At 34.8% G+C, this 14,117-nt stretch overlaps 1 protein-coding gene across 5 annotated transcripts in view; it reads right to left on the bottom strand.

The window, feature by feature from the left end:
- CDC42BPA (CDC42 binding protein kinase alpha) overlaps nt 1-14,117 on the bottom strand; it is a 162,086-nt gene that overhangs the window by 38,103 nt on the left and 109,866 nt on the right. For all 5 annotated transcript variants that reach the window (XM_083831229.1, XM_083831227.1, XM_083831230.1 and 2 more), the window contains 6 exons: nt 13,807-13,912; nt 11,926-12,050; nt 6,433-6,538; nt 5,680-5,828; nt 3,546-3,637; nt 1,272-1,348 (listed from right to left, as the gene is read on the bottom strand). In XM_083831229.1, coding sequence (XP_083687355.1) covers nt 1,272-1,348; nt 3,546-3,637; nt 5,680-5,828; nt 6,433-6,538; nt 11,926-12,050; nt 13,807-13,912 — 655 coding nt within the window. The remainder of the gene's footprint in view (nt 1-1,271; nt 1,349-3,545; nt 3,638-5,679; nt 5,829-6,432; nt 6,539-11,925; nt 12,051-13,806; nt 13,913-14,117) is intronic.

The following is a 14,117-nucleotide window of genomic DNA, read 5'->3' on the forward strand; positions in this document are numbered from 1 at the left end:
ACTGATCTCTCTTACGGAGGGATTTACTGGTTTGAAAGTCAAAGACTTACGTCATCCATAAAATCAATCAATGAGGATGAAGAGGAGGAAAAGGAATCCTATTTTAATGAAAACAGCAGTAAAAAAAAAGGGAGAGAGACAGAAAAAAAGAGAAAGATGAAGAAAATTGTTCAGCGTAAATAAAAGTGCAAAAATAAAGAACTGAAATAAGTAGTGCCAATAACAGTTACCTAAGCAATTTTCATTAATTGCCTATCATAGACAATTAATCAATAAACTACCCATATAAAACGAAATGTTTTTCCAGCATTAAAATGCAATGACACAATAAAACAATATTCCTATTCTCCAACAGGATTTTTATATTAAAAGTAACTTATAAGAGAAATAGTTAAAAAAGGAAATCAAAAATGGTATTAATTGTGAAGACTTCATGAGAGAACAATGGACAAATGAATACACAATGAAAAGTAAGTACATTTTGGAAGATCAGTAACATGTGGGATGTCTTTAATAGCTAAATGTGATGACTTTGTACATGCATCAGGAAAAAACTAGTGCAAATTTTAGACCAATGTATAACTACTGAGGTAGTACCTTGTCCTCATGAATTTAGTTTGACCACTATTTCACCCCAGCTGTTCTTTTTTAAAAAACAAAAGTGATGCATTGCTTACTGTTGATTAAAATAGAAGATATGAAATGTACAGTACTGTTTTGATTTTTCTCCTCTAGGTTTTCTACCTAAACTTGTCCTTTATCTAAAAGTAACAAATGAATTAAACAGATTTATTTTTTAAGTATATAGGATCTGTGGAGATGAGACAAACAGCAATTATCTGAATTCTACAAACCTGCGAATGAAAATGAACAAGAGATGAACACAACCTAATAAATATACAGCACCAACATCTTCATGGATTATTTACCTACTTTCTCGCATTTTTACCAAACTAGCATTCACATTTCTTAGCATTCTTCTGAACACAAACTAAGGCCATTTGAACACCTCTGCTTTATATGTTGGCTACAAAATTGGGAAAATTTCTGCATTCAAGATTTTAGAGAGAATTCACTATGATTACAAGTGTTCGAAGAGAAGACAGCCAGCACCTCAAATGACAATATTCACATATTGTTATACACAGATCTCTATGGGGCAATATGATTAAAAACAATAACAAAGTGTCTGCAAATATGCATGCAATCTGCATAAAACAGCAACAGTAAAAAGTTTTATTGACTGAGAAAGAAAATAGCTGCACACTTACTTCAAATTGATCCAGAGCAGAGGTAGGCGCATTCAAAAATGCCAAGAAAGAATTCTGTGAGTCTTGGTGCTTTACACCTAGAAAACAGCAGCAGGTTTTTAAGCTACAGAAAAATGACCTCTTCGTGGAGGACCTTTGCCTTGCTGAATTCAGGGTTTGGGCATACACCCAAGCCACCTCCATTGTTTTTTAATGAGTTGTCACATTTGGTCTGTTTTCCAGAGTAAGATTTTTTTTAAATAGATATACACCCACTAAAGCAAGAAGCAAACGTTTAATTAACCATTTCCAAGCTAGGATGTGTGTGGAGTGAATTGAACAAGGAAACATATTGCACGTGTATTATTACGCAGAAGGAACAAGTTTCTAATGTGCTTATGTCCATTTGCAACATGCACTGAATGACACACAGGCTTAAATACTAATGCAGCAGGTGTCATCCCTACTCTACCCACACACTACACAGTCAACTGTGACAAGATGGTAGACAACAGCAAATAGTGAATTTCCGCAAAAAAACATACAAAACATACTGTTTGGAGAACATACTGAATTTGCAGATAATATGGGTTTCTTGACATATACCCTATACCTACATAAATACCCTGAGATCCTACAAAAAGACTAAAAAAAAATCTCAAATTACCTGCTATTTTCATTTTTGGTGATCTTTTTCCACACACCCCCCCCTCCCAGGTTTAAAAATACATTTAACAGAAGAAGGGATGCATGTGATAATCTAAATTATCTTATATAAATGGATTTGCACACACAGGAAGTTACTCTATCACAGTACACTGAGCGCAGCTGAAGCCTCTACACAATTTGTGATTCAAACATCAATATACCTCTTCTTAAAAGAGAGAATCAAGTCCAAAGATAATAACGACTAAGGTATATTTATAGCAAAATATTTGAATAATTACAGTAGAAGTAATTTACTTCTGAAAAAGCTTAATAACTTTTTATTGAGTAATATTTTTTTAAAGAAAAAAATAAATGTTTATCTCTATTTCCACAATAATAATAATGTATTAATACTAGAAAAAATACAACGTAAAATATTAATTACAAATTCTTAATAGATTGTTTAACAGGAAGGTAGATTTCAGAAGCAGCGTAACCATGCACAATTATTTAAGACAGCTCAAGAATCTAAAAATAAAAGCTAAATATGACAAAGCACTATTGTTTCCAGAAAGATGCTATCAAAAGTTCCTCTCCAAGCACTCAGAAGTATAATCTGTTATCAGTGCTAAGCATTAAGATGAACAAATAACAATTCACTAAGGTTTATTTGCTAATCAGCACCAGTGATTTTTGAATATTTTGTATAGATTTATATTATTTTTACCAGTCAACCAGCTCTTACAGGCCTATCTATGTAAGATGAATGTTAACTGCAATACATTATTGACTGACATGCCATTAGGTTGCAAAGGCTGAACAATATTTTAAATCTCTATGCAACAATTGTTGTCAGGGCTTTGAAATTTTTTTTTTTGAAGTTCAAGCAATTCCCTACAAAAAAATAGATAATTCCATTTGGCCTTAAAAATTCCTTACTCCCATGTGACTCACAACATACAAATATGAGAAATACTATGCGACCTGTAGAGAATCAGCCAAATCATTAATCTTTCCTCATTTTTTTTTTAATTTCAGATTTACTATAAAATCTCTTCTCCCAGCAACTATGCAAAAGAGCGTTAAGGCAGATGTTATTAGAGAGGTAACGTTCGGCAGAAATCGCAGGCAACTCTCTTACAACCACAGCAAAACAAACATGACCACACTGTTCACTACATGGCTACAAAGCCAACCAATGACCCCATTCCAGAAACCAATGAATGAACTGCAGAGTGCCTCTGCAGTTGTATTCCCTCTTACGGGTCCAAAAGACTCATAAATGGAGAGCACTGAAGAACAGAACACTGAAGTTTAAACACCTTCAGCCATAAAAGAAGGGAAAAAAACTGTAATAAATCCATACTTCCAGCAGTTTTCTGGCAGTAAGTTACCATGCACATGCAAAATAAAAATAATACAGTTCCAACCCAGATAATACCTTACTTTTAGAGGTATATCAACAAAATGGATACATATGAGAAGTGCAAATATAACTGCTGTGGATACATCTCATCGTGCAATAGGTGTGCTCACATTTTGTATGCCAAAATCCCTTGGTATCATATTTTACTTGCGAGATGACACTTAATTGATAAGATATACCCGCCAATGTGAAATATGTTATTTGGATATCAGTTGCCATACCCTTTTCTGATCTAAGCTCTTCTGTCTCCTTTTTCAGCCTTTCAATATCTGTCAACAGTTCCAAGTTCTTCTTCTCAGATTCTTGCAATTTACTTCAAAAGAATACAAACAAAAAACCTATGTAAATATTGAGAACCCATGATACAAGTCACTCTTTTTTTGTCCATCTTTTCATGCAATTTGGACTACTGCCCAGTTAAAAATCAATGCCCAGAAAGCTGCATGATGTCATCAAATGCAAAAATAAATTCAGAAACCTGTTTGGACCTGTTTAGTATGGTGTCTTAAAAAAGAACAAGCATTAATTACCCTTGTTTACACACTAGGTAGGCTCATGTCTCTAATTTATGAGTAACTGTGTGAGTCTGCATCTTATGCTCAAGGAAAAAAAGACCCCGTGTATTTTTAAATTACAAATTATTTTTTTTAATTTGTTAATTCATAGTGCCTGTGATACTAGTAGATTCTGTAGAACTCTTTTTCCTCTCAGTTACTTGACAGTTATTTGTTTCAGTGCTTTTTGATTCACAGCAGATAGGCAACACTCCTATGCATTTCTACAGCACTTCTCATCCTTGCATATCAAAAAAACACTGGTTCTCCTTTCTTAGAGGATCTACACTACTGCCTATCATCATGTTACCTGGTGTGAAGGTAACATTTCCCATTTAAGGTGGACAGGGCATTTATTCCCCCTTCACAGATAACATACTTGAATCTCAACTCTGTCCAACTGACTTCCCAAAGCTCCAAAACATGTCAGTGTTCCTCAAATATGACAAAGAGAAATTCTTCATTTTGCTTGTATTTGAAATTCTTACATTGCACGCTATCCCTTCTCTACTTGGGGCAGTTTCCATACCTTGTATTGTCCTTCTACATGCTCAGACACTGCAAGGTTGACAGAATTGCTACTACAAAAATCATTATTGTAGAGAAAACAGTGAGAAGAACAGAATGGGTATGAATCTAAGAGAAGGCTCAGAATTCCCACATTAGCTTGAGTACCTAATTCAACCTACAGCAACTCAGATGACTAGCACTACATCTCTAGCCCGGTGAGATCATAATTTGTAAATGTAACTACCATCACATCACAGTACAGGACCAACGTTCTTCTCATGGCAAAGTCGCATATACTTTAGTTTAAATCAAATTACAACATATCACAGAAACTGTGCAATTAGTATGTATTTTTTTAAATTCATATTGTTTTTACATTCACATTTTTGCATTTTATCTATAAAACATCTTTGCTTAATATAGTTAATGTCTTGTAGTAGGGATCAGAACCACTGCTAAAGAAATTCAAGCCTTCTTTTTCAGCAGAACTTAGCTGCAATTGTTAGCAGCAGTGCAAGCTTATTCTTAAACATTCTTTAAACATAGGATTCTCTTGAAGGCACAGAAAAATCTCATGTTCTGTCTTTGATTTCTGTCCAAACAAGCAAAGAAACAACATGTGCCAGCTTTGATAGTGAATGCCTATGAAGAAGATTTGTGCCACTAAATCTGTGTTCACAGGATTCCAAGAGATTTCCTTAGTACTAGTTCTTAGGCACTCCTGAAGTAGATTGAAAGTAGAGACTTAGAAATGGAATGTCCTGCTGCGGCTAGACAAATACAGCTTCTAAATAGCTTCTTCAGCTATTCACCCTCCTCAAAATATATTTCATAATTTAAGCTTTTTTTTTTTTTAAAAAAAAAGATCTGAGGAATGAATAAAAACATTCATAACTTCCCACAAGCACATCTTGTTGCTGTGCAAACCAATATGCAATAATTGCATTTTGTCAGATAAACCAGTACAGCTACTAATACAATGGAAAAGAATATATTCTAAGATAGAAAAACAAACTCTGTTTGCATTTGAATTTTTCATCATGACTAGGAGAGATTCCATTATTAAAGAGAAAGTATCCCCTCAAAGTCTTCAGGATTCCAAATCTTCAAAGGAAGTATTTAACTGCTCACACAATAAATACAGATACAGTCTTTTGTTCACATTTGGATATAAGAAACTGGCATATCATTCATTATCAAATTTTAACAGACACGATAATTAAAATTATGATTTGATGACACTCTCTGGAAGGTATCAAAGTAAATTTCCATTACAACAATTCAGTCTTACCACTCTGTAGAGATACAGGAAGCTTTGACTTTATTCAACTCATCCTGAATAGCCTGTTTGGCTCGGATTTCAGCATCAAGAGCCGACTGCAGTTCCAACCTTGCAGACATATCTAGCTTTGCAAAGCGGCGCATCTTCCAGGGCATATCCTAGTTAAAAAAACAATAAAAAAAGGGGAGAAGGAAGAGTAAGAGGAGAGAAGGCAGAAAACAAGGAATGTAACTAACTTCAACAATTATGTTTCTCAGTCTATTATGTCTCAGTCTATTTAGTTTCTAGAGTATTCTTATGATTTTTACCCTCAAGTAACAAATAGGCAAGGAGAATGTCTTATGCTGTCACAGTCTCAAAATCAAAGAGACTTTGTGAATTCTAGTTTTGATGTGCCTCAATTCAAATGACAATCAAAGGACAAAGAACATTCAAAGGACATTCACAAGGGAAAGACTTCAAGGTTTCCATGAAGTCAAGTATACATTTCCTTCAACAGACTAATATATGATTATAACATAGCTACTTCAATAATATCAGAGATAAAAATCCCATTATGAAGATACTACTGTTTTAATAAATGATAAACAATACATTTGTTATTCAGTTATTCAGAAGGGAAGCTCTAAGAAAGTTTAAATTCTGACTAATACTGCCTCTATAGACAGGTTATCATTGGAGCTGAAACAATTATTTATTTATTTTTTAAGAAAAAACAAAAACAACAACAACAAAATCCAATATATGAAATTAGACTCTTACTGTAGCTCTTGCACCCAAACTGGAGTTCCTCAGGGCCTCTAGCTCTTCTGTCATTTTAGAGGCCAAGGCTTGAAGATAACCTCGAGCATCTTTTTCATCACTTACCCTAGACAATTACATTAGAAGAAAAAAATGTTTTAACCAAACAATCTAAAGACAAACAAACAAAATCCTCTTCAATGACATAACAACCAAAACAGAAAAAAGAATACAAAGCTAAAATCATAAAATATAAGGAAACGGGAAAAAAAACAATACACCATAAAGTCTACCATTAATTAATATGAATAACACAATGTTTCAGCAAAGATTTACAGATAGTAGCCAGAAGGCAAGACAGAAAGCACCCACTCGCAACTGCCATGGGCTTGGAAGAAACAGAAGAGGTTTACCATAGCAAAAGCTATGGGCTAAACATCTACAGGTTGTAGTTACTTCTCGGTGTGATTTATTTAAGGATGATGGCTTTAATACAGAGGAGGCAAAGATAATGACCACTTGACACACAACTCCCAACCAACACGAAAAAGTAAACACTTAGGTATGCTTTGGGCTTTATCTTCTTTGTCTCCTGCTTACAATTTAGTTCAAGTAAGAAGGTAAGGGTAAAGAGGAGGCCTAGGGAAAAACAGAACAAAACAAGACAAAACCAAAACAAGGTTCTGTCTTTATTAAAGTCAATAAGAGTTTTAATATGAATGAATCAGTATTCTTCCCAAGCTATACCAAAACTCAATGGAAGCAGCATATCAACTTTTGTTCATTTTGGATGTACCAAATTTTCAATTCTGGATGTAACACATTTTGACGACCAGGTAAGAAGACCTTGTCTATACAAACCACTCAGAGTATAAAAGTGGGAAAAAGGTGGAAGAATTAGCATAAGATGCTTTGGAAACCAAAGGGAAAAAAAAGTAGGAACAGAAAGACTGCAAGGATTTCAAGGTGAGAAGGGAAGTAATTTTTACAAAAATATATGCCAAGTTCAAGAAAATTCTTCAGACTATTAAAAACAGTAAGTATAAATCGTACAATTTAAAGCTGAGATACCATTTTGTTGTCCGCTAGATGGCAACATTCTCTCAGTAAGGAGATTGATCAAATGTGAACCCAGGAGTTCTTGGAGTCTTTCGATTTGTTACAGTTTTGCTCTTGGTTTTCTAGCTTTCAAATAGCTTTTTTTTTTTCCTTTTTTTTCCCCCCTGGTTTTCAAAGCTTTTAAATATCTGCCATTGTAACACTATGCTTAAAGTCTCCAACTTAATTTCCACCCCCACAATCAATTAAAACAAACAAACCAAAGAACCCCCTGCTTCTCCAAACATTTTCAGCACTTCACTCTGCTCTCAAACCCTTAAGTTTCCCCCTGCCCTCCTGAATTTCTGTTTAATAGCTAATTAACCTCCGATTATTCCTACTTCAAACACAATGCGTGTAACAAATTTTCAGGTTTCCTTCCGTTGAATTTCCTGAGAATTGCTGCTAGTTGTTCAATGTATCATCATACTCCAAATCACTTTCACAATTTGTGTATGCTTTCTGACAGCAAGCAGATTTCAAAAGCCAAATAACTACTTTGGGGCTTTTTAATGTTTGATTTTTATGCATAAATTTTTTTCTTCTTTCCTTTTTTATTTTTTAAATGAAATCAATAATTTAGATAAAGTCAACCACACTGCATTTGGTGGAATGATACCTAGTCAACAAGGAGAATATTAACTGAATATTCTGGGTAACAATAGTCACAGCTTCTGTACTAAGCTGATTCTAATGTCCACTGATGTCCATTATAATAATAATGACCACTCTAATGTCCAGGTAATCTGGGTATGATTTTCCGAATTCTCACGTACATACTCAACATACAGAATTATTAATTTGAGCTAGCCATCTAAGATTCCTTTGCAATTGGTGGAGAGAAAAATCACTTTCTATAGCACTAGTCATGGGATTATCTACCTTATGACTTTTAAAACTAGGTTACATAAATCCCTCCCAGAGAGGGTAGTAAGTTAAGATTCTTGCCAAGAACTCTGGGAATCAATAGCAAGATTTCTGTCAACCTCCCTTCTGTAACAGATCAGAAATACAGTACCATGGCTATTTAAAAGATTCCTTTTTTAAGTGTCTGTGTTAATCTCATATGTAATGAATTTCTTTCCCAACTCCCATAGGAAAATTTAGAGCTGACTATAAAATCTTCAATATTTCTTATTCTTGTCAAAGAATGATGACTGATTTGGCTAATATGAGTATGTCGATATAACACCTCCCTTAAGGCTGAATGATCTGTGTGGGTCTATTGCTACCACATCAGAATTTGCGATGGAAGTTTGACTGAAGCTTTTCTATTAAGAAACTGGCTGTATTTATGGTGTCTTGGGATATCAGCAAAAACAAAAAGAGGTTTGTACATTTGCCATAAACGAGATGCAAAAGAGGACAGTAAGAATGTATGGAAAGGCTAAGGGGAACATTATAGGCCATTAAAGTTACTTGCATACTATAAAATCTGAAAAAAAATAAATTAGAAAGGCCCAAGAAGTTATGAAGAGAGCAACAATCCTAACCACAAAAAATGTGAACTCAAATGTGTGGCACATTTCCTGAGAGATTTATTAGATGGCAAAGCACTCAACGGAAGTGAATAACTCCTAAGGCTTGTGTTACTTAAAATAGGGCTAGAACAAATCCTTTGAATTATCACTGGGAGATGAGCAAACTTTTTACCAAAACAGTAATTAATTTCATCTACTGCCTCCTATCCTTCATGAACAATGGTACAAAAAGAAAACAGTAGGCAAAAAACATTTTAAGACGTGAAAAGTATGCACCCAAAACACATATTTTAATTTAATACTAAATGAAAACCTGCTAGTTTTGGAGAGGGAGCCTAGAAGCTCTACCCTGCTTTGTTATGTCCAAAGCTAAATGGAAAGCAGCGGGAAAACTTAAGGGAGATGAGGGAAAGAGGGGGATCCTCCCTCTCTCCTCAGCACTGGTGAGGCCACACCTGGAGCACTGTGTCCAGTTCTGGGCTCCCCAGTACAAAAGGGACATAGAGCTACTGGAGCGAGTCCAGAGGAGGGCTACTAAGATGGCAGTACAACTAGGAGACTGCAACATCTGTCATACAAGGAGAGGCTGAGAGAACTAGGCCTGTGTAGCTGGGGGAAGAGAAGACAGAGGGGACCTTATCAACATGTTTAAACATCTGCAGGGAGGGTGTCAAGACAATGGGGCCAGAATAGTCAGTGGAACCCAGCAACAAGACAAGAGGCACCGGGCACAAACTGAAGCACACAAAGTTCCGGCTGAATGTGAGAGGGCACTTCTGAGGGTGACAGAGCTCTGGAACAAGCTGCCCAGAGAGGTTGCCTCCTGTTTTGGAGATACTCAAAACCTGCCTGGATGCCATCCTGTGCAACATGCTGTAGGTGACCCTGCCTGGGTCTCCTAGATGAGCTCCAGAGGTCCCTTCCAACCTCAACCATTCTGTGACTCAGTGAAACCATTCTATTTTCATACCAAAGATGCAGACAGAAATTGCATGTTCTTCCAAGGAAAACAGACCTGTGACTAATTAAATATGTTCTTTTTTTTTTTTTAATTAGACTTCTTTTTTTTTAAAAATATTTACCATTATAATGGATGTTTAAAATTATTCATATAGCACCCCAAGTTCCACAGCAAAAAATCCCCAGATAAGGACCTATTTTGGTACACAGTGCTGCATTCTAAGGCTAGCAGATGGACATTAACAGATTATCTGAGTAACACATGGGAGACCTAAACACAATAAGAAATATATGTGAGCAACTATATGGCCTCACAACGCTGAAAAAAATATATGCAGAGAGAAATATGAAGGGAAAATTGAGATATGTACAGTAATTAAAAACTGGAACCAAATCAGAATTTTTAATCTCCTTAATGTTTGCCCATACTATTTTTTTCCTTTTTAAACCTTTTTCCCCTCCCCCAAATGATGTCTGATACATGCAAGATGCCTTATCACGTATCTAAGCCAATTCAGCAGTGTATCTTCAAATATTAAACTCTCTCATAAATTGGAGAAGGGACTTTCTTAATAGGCAGTTGGTACATTTTTACATCGTGTCAAGTAAAATAATCCACATTTAATGCTGACTTGTCTTCTTCCACAACTCTAAACTTTTATGAATGCTTTCACATGTAAATCTGAGAAAAAGATTGACAGACAAGCATTTTTTAAAAAACAATATGCAATGCAAAATAACAAACTTGTGTCTCTTCTTACCTTGATTTTTTTCTAAAGAAAATATTTCTGATATCCATTAAAACTAACTATCCATTAAAACAGCCTTAGTAAATATATGTATTTTTACTTCTCTGATGCAGACAGTCTACTAAGAGTTGTGTGAGACGTGGTTTAAAAGGAATATGCACAACTGGACCCTTAAATTTTTTTTTTTAACCTCTGCAATGAATTCAATGTCTTGAGATGTTATTAACTTCTTAACACAGATTGGAGGTACATAATTTTATGTAACAAGAAGTTTTACACACTTCCAGAAACCCAGAGAACAACCTTCCTTCTGGTTATGTATCACATGGTTGTATTCAGAAGCCAAACTTTCTCTGTATTTAGACAACAAAATTATATTGACCATATAACAACTAACAAACTAGTTTTCATTAAAACAAGTATTTCCCATTTTTGCTTTGACATGTCAAGTTAGATATTTAGTTGAGACAGATAAAATGCGAAAAAAAAAATAGTAAACCAAAAAAAGACTATGTGATGAAGTCTTCAGAGAGGTGATTGATCTTTACAAAAAATTTCTGACACAAACTGTTCTCGTAGGTGCTAAACACTGGACGGAGCCATAAAAAGGAGGGGGAAGGAAAACATGAATGGAAGGGAAAAATGAAAGCTGTCTAGAAAAAGCAATCTTTTCCTTTTGATAGTTTCAACTTGCTATTTTTCCCTTCATTTATTAGGACTGAAGACAGAAGACATTATAAACATAACATCATTATTTAACAGACGTATTATAAAAAACACCACTTGACTGGCATTGGGATAGTCTCAAACCTTCTGCCTTACTGCCTTGTAAAAAATCATATAAAAGTTGTACTATATTTGTTTCATTCTGCCACATGCCAAGCAGATGAAGGAAATTAATGCTGAGACACAAATACTCTCAAGTCACTGCTTTTCCCAGGCTTGTTCCTCCTTGGAGGCGTGAGCTCAGCAGCACATGATTCCTTTCAGCATTCTTCCAAAGCCACAAGCCACACCCAATGGCTATGATTCTTTTGCACTTAAACAGTTGTGTTTGCAAAGACACTTTCGCTCTTAAGGAGGAACGCAATTTTCCAGATATAGATATTATTAAAATCTCATGCAAAAAATACAGCAGAATCCTGCCTGGATGGTGTGCAAATTTCACTTAAGCACTTGCGAATCCAAAAACTCATCAATAGCCCTACCACATACTGAGTACTCACCACTGGATGATCTCAGTAATTTGGGCCTCCCAGTGGGCCACAGACTCCTTTTTATCAGCTAGGTCTCTCATCTCTTCTTCCAGCTGCCGGTTATTCATACTCAGCCTCTCAAACATGGTGGTGAGCTGAATGAGAAATTTAGGAACTTGTTAAATGTATAAGCGACTGTGACTCCATCACATTACAAACTCAGAGCCATGTGTTCCCCTCTCCCATTTCATATGTCTGCTTTAAAAATATTTAATACCCATTACAATGAACACCATGCAACAATAAAAGCCAGAATCGTTTCTCTTGTATGACCTCAACTGTAATGAAAGGTCTGTTTAAGAACTGAAACTTCATTTTTGCTCTAACAAACACATTAGCTTCTAGAGAATTACTCTCCAAAAATCCATACAACTCTTAGATGGTTTCTGTTCTGCACCATATAGATGTGGAATACTCTCTGTATGAAAAAGAAGAAAATGAAAAAGCCAAATAAGGGCACAAAAATAGTTACGGCTGAAATAAAGCTGCTCTCTCTCTTGTTTAGTAACCATGGAGAATGAGAGGCTTAACAGATAGAACCACAAGTCAGTCCTGAGGTTCTCGAGGTATTTTACATTCCTTTATTTTTCATTTCACTCACTTGCAGACATGGAAATTGAAATGAAATGCAAATCTCTACGTACAAAATGGAATACCTAGCTATTAACCTTACTCACATTTACACAGCTGTCATTCATACATGCATCTTCTGCAAGACAAAAGCCACAGCTAATCTGATTGGGTATGGGGAACTAAACCTTCATTATGCTAAATAATTATTCACAAAATCAAACTGGAACCAGACATCAGATTGACTTTATAGAAAGGCCTGCTGAGGAAAATGAATCTCACTAAAAGGTTTCTTTTAGCGCTGAAATACATTAACAAAAATCATGAAAAAGTAACATTTTTTAATCTATGCTGCTCTCTTATACTCCTAATATTACTCTGCTGTATATTTACCATTCAATGGGCTTAAGATTTAAATACGCCAGTTTTTTAAATGTCACTTTACAAGACAAATACAAAGCTAACCAAATTTAAAGAAAAAAAGAACATGCAAAAAGACTATCAAAATGACTCTTGCTGTTCTTCGACTAGACCTACATATAGGCATATGTGTTACACTGCTTATACTGGTATTAAAATACACTTTAATTTGAACACTGACATCCAAACATCCTTACTTTGAAGAACACTGTACTTTCATCATATTTTTAGATTTTTTTTTGCATTAAAGAAAGAACAGACAAGTTTAGCAAGACTTGACTCATCCACAACGAACTTGAAAAACCTCTCAAAATGAACAACATAGGTAACCAAAATGTATGAAACATAAATATTTATATATGAAACATAAATATTCCTTGCTCAATAGTCTTCAATTAAATTGTCTTATCATTTGTATTTTTTTTAATATCTCAAAGTAACACAATCTCAGCAAGCAGGAGAGGCCCTGTTATTTCACACTAATTGACATGCAAATATACTCTCTGTAATCACATCATTAACTATATATTTTTATATTTGGGTTACACAAGCAAGTAATCACTTTGTTGGGGGGGGGGATTAAGATATTGTCTAAAATTAAATCTTAGCTAATTGCAAAACCACGTAACTCAATTCCTACCCAAATACACCTATATATCCATATATAAAAGTATATAACCACACATTCTCAAATTCAGACGCATGTAGATACTCTCTATTCAAATCAAGTATTAATCACAACTTTTGGTATAATAGTAATTTCTGCTAAGAGTTATTAATAATCAATACAGCTTTACATTGACAGATTTGTACACAGCACACATTAGTTGTAAACTCAGGACACAACTATTCAGCACTTACTTTATCAAGTTCATTTGAAAGTTTTTTGTTTTCCTCTGTTAGAAGAATCTTTTCTCTTTCATACTTCTGTTTGAACTCTGTTTCAAATTCCTCTCTTTCACTTTGGCTAAGAAGTAAAACAAACTAGAATTAGAAAGATTCCTTTCTTAAATTCATCATACTCTGCTTACAAACATACATACAGATCAATGCACACTGTAGCTGAAAGGAAACTATTACAAAGATAATACCTGATCCTATTAAAGCTAAGACCATAACGTGTTACACTACCATTTTAGGGCTATAAGACAGTGTTTAATTTTATCATCAGA

This window comes from Anser anser (genome assembly GCF_964211835.1).
Source record: "Anser anser genome assembly, chromosome: 3".
NCBI lineage: Eukaryota > Metazoa > Chordata > Aves > Anseriformes > Anatidae > Anser > Anser anser.